The sequence below is a fragment of the Somniosus microcephalus genome, chromosome 9, assembly GCF_052327205.1.
Source record: "Somniosus microcephalus isolate GS21.2 chromosome 9, FLI_Smic_1.0, whole genome shotgun sequence".
NCBI lineage: Eukaryota > Metazoa > Chordata > Chondrichthyes > Squaliformes > Somniosidae > Somniosus > Somniosus microcephalus.
In genome coordinates, this window is record NC_140995.1 from 171,823,668 (window position 1) to 171,840,689 (window position 17,022).

Below are 17,022 nucleotides of genomic sequence, written 5' to 3' on the forward strand. Positions count from 1 at the left end.
TGCAATTACGGTGAGAGTAGAAGGCGCAGTGTGTGTATGAGTATGAGGGGAAGGAGTTGGAGTGAAGTATGATGCAGTGATTGTTGGAGGGAGGGGAGTGTTGTGAGTAATGGGGCTGCAGGTGTGAGGAGTAATTGAGGTAAATGCTAGGATTCTTACCTTGACAACTCTGGTGAGGTCATTGAACTTTTTCCTACATTGCATGCCTTGGGAACTAAGCTCCTGGCATTAAACTCCTTTTCCCACTGGTGGTGGTGTTGTCAGGATGGCTTTCTGCCCCCTGGTGGGGAAGAGGATTTCCCTCCCCCTGTCCAATGCCTGGACCAGAGCCTCCAAAGTGGTATCAGCCATTTCCCTCCTTACAAGCGTTCTCTGCTGTCTACAGCCAGAGCGCACCTCCCCTTTAAGAGGTGCTGGTTGCCTTTAAGTGGCATCAATCAAGCCCGAATTGCTACCAACCCCCCACCCCCAAACAGGTGCTGGCTGCACGCCTGACATGATAATCAGCTGCAAACACCAACTTCATGAGGTCCCTGCGACACGCAAACACGCGTGTATAGTGTGCGCTCATTTTCAGGCCCGATCGACTTGTTAGGTCAGTTCTTCCGAAAGTTCAACAACCGTTAACTCTGTTTCTCTTTCCACAGATGGTGCCTGACCAGCTGAGTATTTCCAGCATTTTCTGTTTTTATTTCAGATTCTAGAACTTGCTAGACAACTCTGTTATATGTATATCTGTCTACTACTCCAGCAATGTAAACATCATGGGCGTGAATTTGTGGTCGGTGGCTTCCCACTGGTGGATGCCTCCGACCGGCAAAAAATCTACGAACTTACCTTCTGCCTCGGGATCCACGGAGACTCGCGTAGACATGTGTAGAGGCTCACGTATCCCAGATGCGCAGGCGGTTCGTAAGCATGAATATGAATGGGACTACCCCAAAAAATACCTCTGCACTTCAAATAAATTTAAAAAAACCACATATTTAAAATTAATCAAAATGGCATTTAATTAAATATTTAAAACAAAAATTATTTTTTGAAAAATAAATGTACATGTTTTAAAGGCACTAAAATAAACTTACCTTATTTCACAGGTTTTTAAATGTATAAATTATTGATAACATTTCATTTTTCTGTTTTTTAAAACTCTTACGCTGGTAAAAGCAGGCCTTATGCCTGCTTTTACCAGGTGTAAGAATTTCACCGGCATTTGCTGGGCAGAACTTGGGCAAATAGCGCAACACTCCGCCCGCAGATGCACTTTTCCCGGGGATGAGGAGGATCTGTCAGATCGCAAGTTCCGGGTTTTAACTCGTGCGCACCTTGTACGGGCCTCAAAATATGGCCCATAGTGATGAATTCTTTAAGTCTCCTACACTGTCCTATTATTGATAATGTCAAATAGTACGTGACCAAATTGAAGTTTTTTTGTACTGCAGCACACCTCAAGCCTGTTTCTCTGCAGTGAACATTCTGCGTCAGTAAATACATGGGAAGCCAGTGAAGTATTTAGCAGAAGTACATTGCGTTCCACTTCCCCGTGTTGTTTGTAATAACAATATGAAAAAGGAAGGATTCGGGCACTTCACGAACAAGCAAAATGAATACAATTTGCTTTTTGTTTAGTTGGTGAAAGGTGGCATTTTTTGGTTTTCAAATAGTTAGTCACAATGCCTGCTCCAGAATGTAAAGATGGCAGTACGAGAGTGGAACTTGCTTTCATGGCTCCTACTAATGTTGGTTCAATTTAATGGTGCAGGTAAGTAATCCTTTATAATATTTTTTAAAATACTTGGAGCTGCACGGTATGGCTGTTTAAATGTTAGCATTCTATCTTGTGTATCTCCAATGGCTTTTCTGTAACAAATCTTATTCCCCTTCTGACAACATTGTTTTTATTTTTCTCCTTCAGTTTAATCTCAGCTTTCCCATTAGAGTATTTCAATTGATAACCAGTCTGTGATTGTTCGGGTTAGAAAGTGCCAGCAAGTAATTGTGTAGGTATAGTTATTAATCTCAATGCCAAAGCCAGTAATTATTTATTTTCAGATACAACAGCCAGAATAAAACCTAAGATTTAGTTTGCAAAACCTCTCAAGTGTGTTATACTAAAAACAGGGGGAATGTCTGATAATGACACTGTGTATTTTGTACAATACAAATTGTATGTTCAGTATTTTAATAAAGATTTAAGAAATTTTATTTCGATGAACTCAGAAGTTTTTGATTGGCCGTGAGGATATTATTAAATGGCAGCACTCATGATTTATTGCCGATCTGGAGGTGGATAATCAATACACTTTTCTATGACCTCAGGCAAAAGGATGGGGATTGTCTGAATATCTTTCTCAAATACTTAATCAAAAGGGGTCTAAACTGAGATATTGGGGCAGATTTTAAGTGCCGGCAGAGAACGGGTAGGCAGCAGGCAGAGTGCCTGCCCATTCTTACCGGCAGGAGGCCCGAGCCATTTAAAGGCTCCGGTGATCTGCACATCGCAAAAGGATGACCCGCTGTAGCTCGCCAGTTGGCCAGTGGAGGTATTCCGGCCCGCTCCGATGCTGAACCAGCAGGCAGGCAGGTAGGGAGGGGGAGGGGGAATGATCACAGAGCAAGTGGGGGTGGGGTGAGTCTGGGGCGGCAGTGAACCACAGTATTCTTGTGACGCACAGGGGAGCACTCCTGCTATTCCTAGCCCCACAAAAATTGAATAAAAGGGAATTTGGGGTCATTTTTTGATATTACTGCCTGGATTCCTCAAAATTGCAATCGGAATCCTATGCAGATCGCAGGATGCCATTTTTATATTAAAAACGCCTACCGCTACAAATAGGCGGACAATCCGGCTGCCCATTTGAAGGCCTTTTCCAAGATGGCGGCGGCTGGAGCAGCAGCGGAAACAGGTTGGTAAATCCTCCAGTAGCCCTTTTCTGGCCACTACCACCCTGTTTCCACCCACCAGACTGTGTCCTCGTCCTGATGGTGAGCATTACATTCACTGGTACAGCACCAAATAAACAAATAGAGAAATAAACATTGTAAGAAATATAGATATGCGACCATATCTTTTAAAAATGCGTAAGTAAAAATGGCTTCTCTCTAAGAGAGTGCAGGCTATTTAATATTAGACTAATCAGGACTACCACTGCATAAAGTCACTTCTGAATAGGTAACACTTTGACTGCATTTACTGATGCCCAGTTTGGGTTCCGCCAAGGCCACTCGGCTTCCGACCTCATCACAGCCTTGGTCCAAACATGGACAAATGAGCTGAATTCCAGAGGTGAGGTGAGAGTGACTGCCCTTGACATCAAGGCAGCATTTGACCGAGTGTGGCATCAAGGAGCCCTAGTAAAACTGAAGTCAATGGGAATCGGGGGAAAAACACTCCACTGGCTGGAGTCATACCTACCATAAAGGAAGATGGTTGTGGTGGTTGAAGGTAAATCATCACAGCCCCAAGACATCGCTGCAGGAGTTCCTCAGGGCAGTGTCCTAGGCCCAACCATCTTCAACTGCTTCATCAATGACCTTCCCTCCAACATAAGGTCAGACATGGGGATGTTCACTGATGACTGCACAGTGTTCAGCGCCATTCACAACTCCTCAGATAATGAAGCATTCCATGCCCGCATGCAACAAGACCTGGATAACGTTCAGGCTTGGGCTGATAAGTGGCAGGTAACATTCGCGCCACAGAAGTGCCAGGCAATGACTATCTCCAACAAGCGAGAGTCTAACCACCTCCCCTTGACATTCAACGGTATTACCATCGCTGAATCCCCCACCATCAACATCCTGGGGGTCAGCATTGACCAGAAACTTAACTGGACCAGCCACATAAATACTGTGGCAACAAGAGCAGGTCAGAGGCTAGGTATTCTGCGGCAAGTGTCTCACCTCCTGACTCCCCAAAGCCTTTCCACCATCTACAAGGCACAAGTCAGGAGTGTGATGGAATACTCTCCACTTGCCTGGACGAGTGCAGCTCTAACAACACTCAAGAAGCTCGACACCATCCAGGACAAAGCAGCCCATTTGATTGGCACCCCATCCACCACCTTAAACATTCACTCCCTCCACCACCGGCGCACCGTGGCTGCAGTGTGTACCATCTACAAGATGCACTGCAGCAACTAGCCAAGGCTTCTTCAGCAGCACCTCCCAAACCCGCGACCTCTTCCACCTAGAAGGACAAGGGCAGCAGACGCATGGGAACACCACCATCTCAAAGTTCCCCTCCAAGTCACACGCCGATCCTTCATCGTCGCTGGGTCAAAAACCTGGAACTCCCAACCTAACAGCACTGTGGGAGTACCTTCACCACACGGACTGCAGCAGTTCAAGAAGGTGGCTCACCACCACCTTCTCAAGGGCAACCAGGGATGGACAATAAATGCTAGCTTTGTCAGCGACGGACGCCCAGATCCCATAAGCGAATTTTGCAAAAAAATTTACACTACAACTGCAGTGTTGGAGTAAAGTGGCTTTAGTTCACACCACCACTAAGAAGTTGTAATGTTAACTGGAGTCAGAGGTGGACCTGATGCCAGAGCGAAGTGGAGTGAGACTCCCTCTATCAGGGACTTTTGCGTAGAAAGAAAAGAAAAATTTTCATTTATATATTGTTTTTCACCACCTCAGGACATCGCAAGGCGCTTCACAGCCAATTAAGTACTGTTTTTTGAGGTGTCGTCAGTGTTGTAATGTAGAAAACGTGGCAGCCAATTTACACACAGCAACGTCCCACAAAAAGCAGTGAGATAATGACCAGATAATGATTTTATTTTAGTGATGTTGGTTGCGTGATAAATATTGGCCAGATTACAGGGGAGCACTCCCCTGCTCTTCTTCAAAATAGTTCCATGGGATCTTTTACATCCACCTCAGAGGGCAGATCGGGCCTCGGTTTAACATCTCATCCGAACGACGTCACCTCCGACAGTGCAGTGCAATAATAGGAAGCTGTTTATTTCTCCTGGCTGGGGAGTCTAGAACCAGGGGTCACAGTCTCAGAATAAGGGGTCGGCCATTTAAGACTGAGATGAGGAGAAATTTCTTCACTCAGAGGGTGGTGAATCTTTGGAATTCTCTATTCCAGAGGGCTGTGGAGGCTCAGTTGTTGAGTATATTCAAGACAGAGATCGATAGATTTTTGGATATTAAGGGAATCAAGGGATATGGGAATAGTGCAGGAAAGTGGAGATTAGATAGAAGATCAGCCATGATCTTATTGAATGGCGGAGCAGGCTCGAAGGGCCAAATGGCCTACTCCTGCTGATATTTCTTATGTTCTTATGTTCTGAAATCTTTAACTTCCTTTAATTGCTATTTTCAACATACTTACACTCATGTTGGTATAGGACACACATGAGCAGTAAACACCACACATGCTACTGGTGTCCTTATTAAAGACACTTCTTTTGAATGGGGGCAGAATTTTATTTTCAGATTCAAAATGGAGCATTTTGTGGTGTTTGTTGCAATTAATATTCAAGTATTATTATCTTTAGATTAAACTCTCTTTCCCTCACAACAACGTAAGTCTACTTTTCCATTTATTTGTCCTGGCCAATATTCATCCCTCAACTACTACCACTGATCATGTGAAAGACACGAGACAATTGAAAAGCCATGTTCTGCAATTGTTGATGTTGATCTAAAATAGAGATTGTAAATTCTCTCTCTTCATTGCAGCTCTGAAAGAATCAAAAGAACCACAAGATGTAAAATTCATCTCCCAGAACTTCCAAAGTGTTCTTCACTGGAACCCAGGAAATGGGACAGACAACTTCACCACGTACTTTGTGCAACACCGACAGTATGTAAAATAGTTAAGATTTTATGGTGGAGAACTGCAACAATTGGCTTTGATGATCTTTGCTTTAATGATTTTCAGTATAATTACGCATGGTGTCAATGATGACGGAATAATAGATGCTGATTCCTTTATTGCAGATATGGAAAGCAGTGGTCAAACAAAACAGAATGTTGGGGCATCAAGGAAACTTTCTGTGACCTTACACAAGAGACAAATCCACTTCTTGAAAAATTTTTTGCAACAGTAAAAGCATTTTCATTTAACAGATTCTCAAACTGGACACTAAGTGAGATATTTTGTCCAATGACAGACAGTAAGTATTTTTCTCACTAATGTAATGTAAATTGAATATAATGTAACATTTTATCCCAATACCATTCTTTGGTGTAATGGGCTATCAAACATGAATAGAGGATCTTATCATTGAGAATTCTTTGTTTTAGTACTCAACTCAATCAGCGCATTCAGACAGAATTTCTTCTGTCTATTTGATTTCACAACAGTACTCCAGTGGGTAGGGGCAGAAAATTGGGTAAGAATTTGCATCGCTGTCAGAAGGAATCTTCCATTACTTTATTAATAAATGTTGATGATGTTGTTGTATGCTTCTCTGGGATGTAGAATAACATTTTACAAATCTTGTGTAAAAACAGGAGAGGATAAGTTTCAACTCGGTTGTCTGGTCAGCAGTGGAGTATGCTGCATTGCTGCTGATTGGCTAACGTTGTGTCACATGCTGCGTGGCCTAATGAGGTTATCATCCATCCGGCCTAACTGCCCTCAAACCAAGTTTCAATCTGCAGCGCTGAACTGATTTCAAAACAATGGCCGGAATTTTACCAGCGCTCAGAGGGCGGGTTTGGAGGCAGGTCCGCTGTCAAAATCACAAAGATTGACAGCAGGTCGATATCCCGCTGTAAACCCACCTCCTTGTCAGTTTCCCAAGTGCCTGGTCTGTCATCCCTGAACAGGCCCGACACCAAGCGGCGGGTCAGCCAATTTAGATAGTTAAAAGCTTATTAAAAGGTAGGTAAGAACCATTTTCCCATGTACTTACCATTTTACCAGGTTTTCAACGAGGTTCCTGGAGAGCGGCTATCGCGTCAGGTAAGTGTGTTGGGTTCTCAATGACTGTGGATTGCTGTGAATAGGTGAAAGCTGCAAAAGTGGTATAAAACCTACCATTTCACAGCTGTTTATTTCCCAATATTAGAAGCTGGAGCATTAATGATTTGGAACCTACTTTTGAGCTTTATGCACTTTTGAAGTGTTTGGAGTAATCTCTCTATCCACTGTCACCTCCTTAGAACAACCTATCTCAACATTGACAGATTACTTCTGTCATCTCAACCTCACCTGCCATCTATTCCAGCAGCATCGGTGCCCTTGAATAATCTCACTTTGGTCCTCATGTGTGCAATCGATGACACCCTGCACCCATGGGAAGCCAGCCAGATTGACAAAGCCTAGTGCCTGCTCGGTAACACTTGCTTCAGCAGTGGAAAAGTGGATGTAATTGGCGGACTTGGCAAAGAGGGCATCGGTGACCTGCGTGATGTATCTGTGGGCGGCAGACTGGGAGATGCCGCTAATGTCTGCTGCTGATCCCTGGAAGGACCCTGACGCAAAGAAGTTGAGGGCGGTGGTGTCTTTGACAGCCACTGGTAAGGCATGTCCACCCGCTCCTCTGGGCTGCAGGGCTTGATTGAGCATTGTGCAGATGTCCGCGACTACCTCTCGCGAAAGTCTCAGCCTCCTTTGGTACTGCTGCTCAGTCATGTTGAGGAAACTCATCCTCTGCCTGTAAACGCTGTGCTGGGGGTATCTCCTGGGGTGCGGTGCAGCCCTGTGCTGATGGCCTCTGCCCTGTGCAGCATCAGGTGGTTGAGGAGAAGGTTGGCGCTCTTGCTGCTGCTTTGCCTGGTTCTGCTGCTGTGGCTGATCTCCCTCAGATTCAGAGGACCACAATGAGAGGGTATAAATCGTTCCCATTCTGCTGTTATATATGGCAGTTGAGGATGAGATGGTAGAAGCAGTCAGTCAATGGGGAGAGAGGTTATTCCAAGGAGGTGACAGTGCATATAGAGTTTACAACACACACTTAAAACTTAAATACAGATCAAATGTGTCTTCTAAAACCTGAAATCAACAACTTCTGACATTTGAAAGTGAACAGATGAGAGGTTAGCTTTTATACTGCAGTTGCAGCTGTGAACTATTCAGCTTGTTGGAACACCCAACATATTTACCTGACATGATCTCTGAACGATGTGAAACCAATTGAAAATGTGGGAAAATAGAAAAAGGCTGTCAAAATAGTAGTTAACAAGCACTTAACAAGCAGTTAACCCGACACTTTGGAAACTTACATGGAGGCGGGTTTGTGGCGGGTTCCCAACCTGTTAACACTTCCTTGTTAATGGATTCCAGCATTTTCCTGATGACTGATGTCAGGCTAACTGGCCTGTAGTTCCCTGTTTTCTCTCTCCCTCCTTTCTTGAATAGTGGGGTTACTTTTGCGACCTTCCAATCCGCTGGGACCGTTCTAGAATCTAGGAAATTTTGGAAGATCACCACCAATGCATCCACTATCTCTGCAGCCACTTCTTTTAGAACCCTAGGATGTAGGCCATCAGATTCTCTACATGTGTAATTGTGTATCAAATAACAGGCTAAGTAGTGTTCCATTAAGAGTTGCATCTGTACACTGAGTGTATTTGAATACTCGATAGGACCAAATATTAATTGAGGGTTATAATTAAATGGAAGGATTATTTTTAAGTTTGTGGTATTCACATTGACCAGCCCACAGCACAAATCAATCTTACAACAACAGAATTAATTCTTATTTTTGATGCAGCTCTCATTGGGCCTCCAGAGACAGAGGTAATCCCCTTGGAAGAGTCAGTCCTGGTTAAATTGATTGCTCCACACACAGCCTTAAAAAAGAAAAATGGTAGCCTGCGATCAGTGAAAGAAATATATTCTGAAGTAAAATATATCATAACAGTGTCAGTCAAAGCACATGATCAGGTAAGGATATTTTTCTTGTTTTATTCTCTACTCCATTCATAGAATGTGTATTTGGATTATTTTTCATTAATTCTTTACCTAACTACCAGATTGGTTTGGAGGACCAGAGGACTTATATCACAAAAAATAAAACATTTGAGATCCAGCACCTGAGCCTTGGAACAACCTACTGTGTTTCGGTTCAAACAAAGGTTCCATTCAACGATAAGATTGGTGACCCAGGCAAGGAGCAGTGTGTGACCCTGGCAGGTGAGCTGCACAGTGCGGTGGATGTTTCACTGCTCTAATAGAGATACTTTCATGATATTCAACACACATTAACCCACTGTTAATTTAACTGTGTTTTAATCCACAGAGCCAAGTACAAGAATAATCCAATCAGTAATTATCTGTGCAGCAGGAGGGACTTTAGCTCTGGTTACACTTTCCATTTACTTATACTTTAAATATAAGTATGTCTGTGTCCCTAGGCCACATCTGCCTGCAGTGTTGACAACCTGGAATAGAAAAGAGGAAGAAGGTGTTGTGTTTTTACCTCAAATTATTGAACAAACAAATATTAACAAATGGGAATTCACAGAACTCTCAAAATATCCCAGCACCTTGCTATTACAAAACAGGTATGTAGCACAGACATATTGTAAAAAATACGTCAACATTGAATCTCCAGGCAGATTCAGACCCAAAGACTTTGATCACAACTCTATTCCTCTAGATACCGTTATAGTCTGTCAGTACCTTGAACAGCCTCAGTTTATTTGCTCTGAGTACGCGCAGATGATGGTAGAACCTGGCTCCTTGTTATCTATAGACCAGCAAGAGGAGAACATCAGGTTACAATGGGTGGCCACAGATTATTGCCAATGTCAACTCTGCTGCCAAAACAAAGAAAAATTCCAAGGTCGGGAAGCAAGAATGTTTCAAGCACCAACACAGTTCTTAGCACCTGGATATCCAGACTACATCAATCAGGACATTTGGGAAGATCCAATTCAAAATAACTGGGAACTGACCATCCAACAAATGGATATGGTTTGAATTCTTTATCAATGCAAAGCCTTAACATGGCATTGAATAAAATACTTATTACCTAAACCAGAGTAAGCAGCTTTAATTTGTAGATTGTGGCGATGTGGAAGAAATCTACTTAGGGCCAGTAATTCCGGTCCCAACACGTGAGTACGGACGGGGTACTCACGCGTGGGCCCGTTGGAAGTGCCGGATTTCAGCATGCACAGCGCATGCGCGGGAAACCGGCATTTACTCCAAGGGGTTCAGAGGTCCAACGCGTGCGCGCAGGACTCTGCACGCATGCGTTGAACTTCCTTCTTTTTGACAGGTTTGCCCGTGTGTAAGGGCCTCAACTTTTTAGAAATGAAAAAAGGAGACGTAAGGACTTGATTCTTTAAGGTAAGTGGTCTATTATTTAAAATTATAACATTTTTTCCACAGCTTTATTGTTTTTAAGGACTTTACAGTAAGGTAAGTTTATTTTTAGACCCGATTTCTTAAAAAATTATTTTTTTCAAGAATTTGATTAATTGTTTAAAATAGTTTTAAAAGTTATTTATGGTTCATTTAATTAGTGGGATGTTTTTTTAAATTTTATTTAAAGTTTAAGTAGTGTTTTGGGTGCCTGTAGTTTTCATGAGTTTGACAGTTCTTACTATCAAACTCATGAATGAAGTTTCCCTTCCCCTGATTGGCTGCACAGTGCTCACCTGATCCCAGCTGGCACATCGAACTAACTACGCCGCAGGATCAGGCAAGCACAGCGCGCCGACAGCTGAACCGGGCCAGTGACAGGAATTCCAAGCAGGCCCAGGCTTCAGCTGTCGGCGCGCCGGGTAAATGCACATCGGGGGCTTGCACGCGCGGCAAGCCCCCGAACCTAATTTCTGGGCCTTAAAATTTCAGACTAAAATAAACAAAGGAACTCATAATTTTGTACTAGTGACATTCCATTGAACAGCGAGAATTGTAAATAGTTACAAATGATCATAAGAAACATCAAGGTCGAGAAGATTCTTTAGCCCAACAAAGCTCTGTTCTCTGGTTCTCTAGCTCTCCCGCTATAGCATGTTGCATGGTCCTAATGGTTTTGCATTTACTACTCTACCTGGTAGACTACTCTAAACAACTTTGATTAGTGAAGTTATTCCTAATGTCACTTTTAAAATGACTTTTCATTCATTTAAATTTATGTCTTTTGGTCTCGTTTCCTGGCTTACTTTGAAGTAATATTCTAAGTTAACTTATCTATACCATTTAATCATTTATGTACCTTTATCAGGTCCTCCTTTAACTACTTTCCTTCAAAGCTGTAAAGAACATAACATAAGAAATAGGAGCAGGAGTAAAGCTTGAGCATCTCTTTTTTTTCCGGTAGCTTATCTGCTTTAGATTGAGATCAGCCTTGTTGCTTATTCTTCACATGGTCCAATATATTCCCTGGTGTGTCAAACCCTCACATCACAAATAACTGCCCTGCTAACTAAGGAAATCCTTGAATACAGCCTGAAAAAAAAAATTACATGTAGCAGCTTGGACAAGGCACTAAATGATATTGTGAGGCAGAACACTGTTGTTTAGGTCGGAATTTTGCCTACCTGGGCGGGAGCAGTGCGGGCGGTGTCCATGGCGTGTCGCAACCCCACTGCTGACTCCATCCCGCTACAGAAATTGAACTTACCTTAATGGAGTCTATTAAGCCCGCCCAGCGCGTAACCCGGTCCAATGAGATGGAGCAGGTCTGGTGACGTCATTCATGACACGTTTTCAGCCGGGATCCTTAAAGGGACCATGGCCACATTAGATTTTAAGTTTAATCTAAAATAGTGGGCATTGAATCTTTACTCTACAATAATATAGTAAAAGTTATATATGAGTGACAAAGAAATATTTACATAACATTACTATTAAGTAACATGACACCATCTGCAAATATGATCAAGAACATAATTTAAAAAGTGCATTAATTGGTAAGTTATTGGTACTTTAGTCACAAATCTATAGACTTTTGTATTAGTAACTGGTACAAATAAAAGATGTGTGTTTCTATGTAATATATAAAATTAAGCAGATTTTAAATGTAATTGTAAAGGGGTAGATTTACAATCTTATACAAGTTCAGTGGAAGAGTTGCGGAATCCCTGACAAACAGTGTAAGTGGTGCTTACAATGTGTTTCTGGGATTTCTGCAGTTCTTCCGTTGAAGTTAGCAATGGACAAGTGAGAGAACCTCTGCAGAAATTCACCCTGAAGTCTCAGACTGAAAAATTAAATTAGTCATATTCAGGGACTGAAAGCAAATTGAACCAGTGGAATGTGGGATGAGAATTAAATTGTTAAGTTTGATGATTTGATTTAATGTGTAACTGGACAATCACAATATACTGTGAGAAAAACCTGACCAGAAACAACACAAAAATTTATTGAAATGGTATATGTCATTTTTTATAGTGCAGATCAATTCACCTCAATTACTGTTGAGTTGGAAGGCAACAGCTGAGAATGGCCAGTGAAAAATGTATTTCCCTCACCATCCAGGGTAGCACTTACATCCTTTCAGGAATTTCTTTTTCAAGTAGTACAGAATCTCCATCAATCTATTAGCTGATGTAATCAACATGTTTTTATTTTGGTTTGTTTTCCATGTTGTCAAGTAATCAGTGTTATGTTCATTAATAAATAGACATTCTTATTATGAACACAGCTAGCTTTTGCTAGCTACTTTTATTGAGCACATGTGGACTTGTACAGCATCTTGTAGAGGCTTCCATCTTGACTGCTGCCTTGTGGGTAGCCTAGCCTCATGGGTAATGTAGTCTTAATATATATACAGCTGGGCAGTGTAGTCTTATACATACAGCTCTACACAGCTCTACTGCTCCACCTAGTGTCCACCACAGAATGACATGTTATTGATCACTACATCCTCCTTTCTTTGAAGTTTAACAAAATCAATATCAATCAACTTTCAAGAAAACAATAAAGATAATATCAGTAACACTTTTGTTAGTGCTCTATAAACATAAACATTTTCAAAACAGTCAACACATTTTCAAAGCTTTACATTGTACTCAAAGATTAAGTCTATCAGGCTTTTTTTTACTTCACGTGTGGATCTTCTCAGCACGGGTAAGTCTGATGTGTCTTCATGAGATTGTTCTGGCGGTGAATGACAAGATGCAGTTGCGGCATTGTCATCAATCTGCTCTTGTATAGATCGAGGTCTCCTTGCGATCTTTGCTTGGAGAGGGTTTCAGTGTTTCCTTCACTCTTCATGCCATAACTCTCAATGTAGTCAATGCACTCTCGAAAAACTGCTGGCAGCTGGATCCCATCATACAGCATAGTCCTCTCAGCAGCCTCGGCTAATGGAACACCAAAGATTGGCCTGAGGGAAGAAGGAGTATCCACCAGAACTGCTTCCTGCTCTGGTGCAGGCTTCTTCTTTTTCTTTTTCTCTTTCCACTGCTTAACAACATCTGCTGCGGTTATATCTTTGGACTTTTTCTCCTTGTGTTTTTCCTTTGTGTTTTTCTTTGACCTTAAAGTCTTTTTCTTTCTTCTTGGAGAAACTAGGCTTTTTGAAGACATGGATACCCTTTGGCCTTTTCATCCTTGATGGGCTCTCTGCTTCATCACCTGAGTCATCTGGTCTGCTTATGGCACAGTTTATACAGTAGACTCTCTTGACCAGTTCTAAGTCTTCACAAGCTTTATCACCTAGTATCGAATCAAGTCTTTCAGCCACAACAGAAAACATGAGATGATGCACTTTGTCTTTGACTGTCACTTTAAGTCTGCATACACCTAAGCCATCTATTTTCTGTCCATTATAGCTCTTCAGTAGTACTGACTTTTTCTGTATTTTGGGCTTTTCTTTCATATTTTTTATGTCACTCATACTGATTAAGTTTGCTTTTGCCCCAGTGTCCAGTTTCAATGTAACTAATGCTCCATTTATCTGCAGTGGGATCATCCATTTGTCCTCTTTTACTGCATTAACTCTATGTTCAGCATTGTCTATTTCTGAGGGCTGCACATTTTCTGTATCTTTTTTGATATCGTCACATGACACCATTCCTACAAAAAATGTCTCACTTAAATCAGTGTCCTCAATCACATTAACTTGTTGCCCTTTTGTTGTTTTTACTTTTGAAAAGCATTGTTTGGCAAAGTGATTCTTTCCATTACACTTTGTGCACATTTTTCCAAATGCTGGGCATTGTCTTAACTGGTGTTTGTAACCACAGCGTTTACAATTGAAAATTTCATCCTCCGATTGCTTTTCATTTCTGTTCTGCCCACGTTTCTTCCCCTTGTAGGACACAGCACCGACAGCAGCACTTACTACAATCGCATCATTATTGATTTCACTGAAAGTCTTCGCATGCTTTTGAGCTAGCTCACTGGCTTTGCATATTGTCACAGCATTTTCCAATGTTAGTTCGGTTTCTCTCAACAGACGTTCCCTGTCTTTTTTATCATGAATACCAAACACAATCTGGTCACGAATCATGGATGCTTTGAGCTCAGAGAAATTACATGTCTGTGCTTTCAGTTTCAGATCAATTATAAAGCTATCAAAAGTCTCATTTTGTTGCTGTGTCTGAGAACGGAAGATGTATCTTTCATACGTCTCATTCTTTTTGGGAGAGCAATGTGCATCAAATTTTTTTAGCACATCTTCTAATTTTTCTCTGTTCTCCGCTGGATTAAATACAAATGTATTAAATACCTCTATCGCCTGTGGGCCTGCAACCGTAAGCAGCAACGCTATCTTCCTTGCGTCTGGCTTTGTACCGAATCTGATGGCTGCAATGTAGAGTTCGAATTGTTGTTTAAAAATCCGCCAGTTGTAGTCGACATTTCCCTCAAGATTCAAACGCTCTGGTGGCTTCAAATTCTCCATGTCGCTTTTCACAATTTTCAGCAGATCATCACCACCCTGGTACCATGTTATGTTCATTAATAAATAGACATTCTTATTATGAACACAGCTAGCTTTTGCTAGCTACTTTTATTGAGCACATGTGGACTTGTACAGCATCTTGTAGAGGCTTCCATCTTGACTGCTGCCTTGTGGGTAGCCTAGCCTCATGGGTAATGTAGTCTTAATATATATACAGCTGGGTAGTGTAGTCTTATACATACAGCTCTACACAGCTCTACTGCTCCACCTAGTGTCCACCACAGAATGACATGTTATTGATCACTACAATCAGCTGAAGCAACGGCCACGGAACTCACGCCTCAGGTTGACAGACGTGATTCCCGAGCTGCGTGAATCCCATGGCCATGCAGAGAAATTTAAAAAGTAGGGGGTAAAATGGCACTTAAGTGCCTGTCAACTACATGATAATGATCTCAGTTGGGTCTCCCGCCACTGCCGGTTGGGTCGGCTCCACGATAACAGAGGCACCTGGGGGAAAGGCGCATGGGAGCAAGATGACAGCGGGTTCCCGACCCGCTGTCAAAAATAACAATTTTCCCACCTGACTCGCCGCCGGTCTCGCCCGCTACCACCCTGGAAAATTCAGTCATTACAGAACATAAAGAACATCAGAAATAAAAGCAGGAGTAGGCCTTTCGGCCCCTCGAGCCTGCTCCGCCATTCAATAAGATCATGGCTGATCTTCTAACTCATCTCCACTTTCCTGCACTATCCCGACTTCCTTGATTCCCTTAATATCCAAAAATCTATCGATCTATGTCTTGAATATACTCAACGACTGAGCCTCCACAGCCCTCTAGGGTAGAGAATTCCAAAGATTCACCTCCCTCTGAGTGAAGACATTTCTCCTCATCTCAGTCCTAAATGGCCGACACCTTATTCTGAGACTGTGACCCCTGGTTCCAGACTCCCCAGCCAGGGGAAACATCCTCCCTGCATCTACCCCGTCAAGCCCTGTAAGTATTTTGCATGTTTCAATGAGATCACCGCTCATTCTTCTAAACTCCAGAGAATATAGGCCCAGTCTACTCAATCTCTCCTCATAAGACAATCCCCCCATTGCAAAGCAACTAGCGCCCGGGCGCGGCGCCGCCCATGCCTCCTGCGAAATTCAGCGGGAGGTTAGCAGCGGCGCGAACCAGTAACGCCCTTCGGTGCTGCGGTGCTGCGCCACCGGCGATGACATCATCGCCGTGCACAGCACCCCGCTTGCGCCCCGGCTGCGATCTTCGGCAGCGCCCCCTGACTTACCGCCAAACACTATGTCCAACGGGGTCAGGGGAGGCTATCTGCGGCCGGGGAGGCGCAATTTAAAGGCGAAGTGCGGGGCGGCTATTTTTGTTGCTGGCCGCCTGCCAGTGCCTGCCAGCAGCTGCCTGCACTCCCGTCTCCGACCTCTTGAAAGCCCCCCCCCCGCCACCACGGAGTGCCAGCTGCGTTCCAAGAGCCCAGCACTTCTCTTCGAGGGCCGGGTTCTTTTGCCGGCACTCCCGATCCCCGGGGGCCCAGCTGGCACTGCCGCACGTAATGCAGCGATATGGATGTGCAACGCCCCAAGAGGGATGTGGGGCACTTCCAGTAGCACCCCACTTCCCTCTTGGGGCACAACCACTCAAGATCTGGCATGGGGGCGCATCGCCCCGGCGAAGTAAATGGGGCGCTACTCAACTTTTAGCCCAAATCCTCTTGTAATAAAGTCCAACATACCATTTGCTTTCCTAATTGCTTGCTGTACCTGCATGTTAACTTTCAGTGATTCATGTACAAGGACACCCAGGTCCCTCTGAACACCAACATTTCCCAATCTCTCATCATTTAAAAAATACTCTGCTTTTATATGTTTCCTACAAAAGTGGATAACTTCACATTTCTCCACATTATATTCCATTTGCCATGTTCTTGCCCATTCACTTAGCCTGTCTATATCCCCTTGAAGCCTCTTTGCATCCTCCTCACAACTTACATTCCCACCCAGCTTGGTATCATCAGCAAACTTGGATATATTACATTTGGTTGCCTCATCCAAATCATTGATATAGATTGTGAGTAGCTGAGGATCAGTTTATTCCTACTCTGTTTTCTCTCCATTAACCAATCCTCAATCCATGCTAGACCCTTGGTTCTCCACTATTTCCAGGAGGTTTTTTGCATCTTCTTCCATGAAGACAGACACAAAGGGCTCGATTTTGTCAATGGGGAGCTT

At 43.1% G+C, this 17,022-nt stretch overlaps 1 protein-coding gene across 1 annotated transcript; it reads left to right on the forward strand.

Moving 5' to 3' along the window:
* Positions 1-1,695: 1,695 nt before the first annotated feature.
* LOC147112837 (interleukin-20 receptor subunit alpha-like) lies at positions 1,696-9,945 on the forward strand. Its single transcript, XM_085996243.1, has 6 exons — positions 1,696-1,762; positions 5,701-5,824; positions 5,962-6,137; positions 8,685-8,857; positions 8,947-9,106; positions 9,213-9,945. The coding sequence occupies exons 1-6, from the start codon at positions 1,696-1,698 to the stop codon at positions 9,893-9,895; spliced, it is 1,383 nt and encodes a 460-aa protein (XP_085852369.1). The 3' UTR covers positions 9,896-9,945.
* Positions 9,946-17,022: the final 7,077 nt, after the last annotated feature.

Coding starts and splice junctions, on each gene's coding strand:
- LOC147112837 (XM_085996243.1), top strand. CDS start 1,696: ATGGCAGTACGAGAGTGGAACTTGCTTTCATGGCTCCTACTAATGTTG. Junction 8,858..8,946: donor CAGTCAAAGCACATGATCAG/GTAAGGATATTT, acceptor CCTAACTACCAG/ATTGGTTTGGAGGACCAGAG. Junction 9,107..9,212: donor GCAGTGTGTGACCCTGGCAG/GTGAGCTGCACA, acceptor TTTAATCCACAG/AGCCAAGTACAAGAATAATC.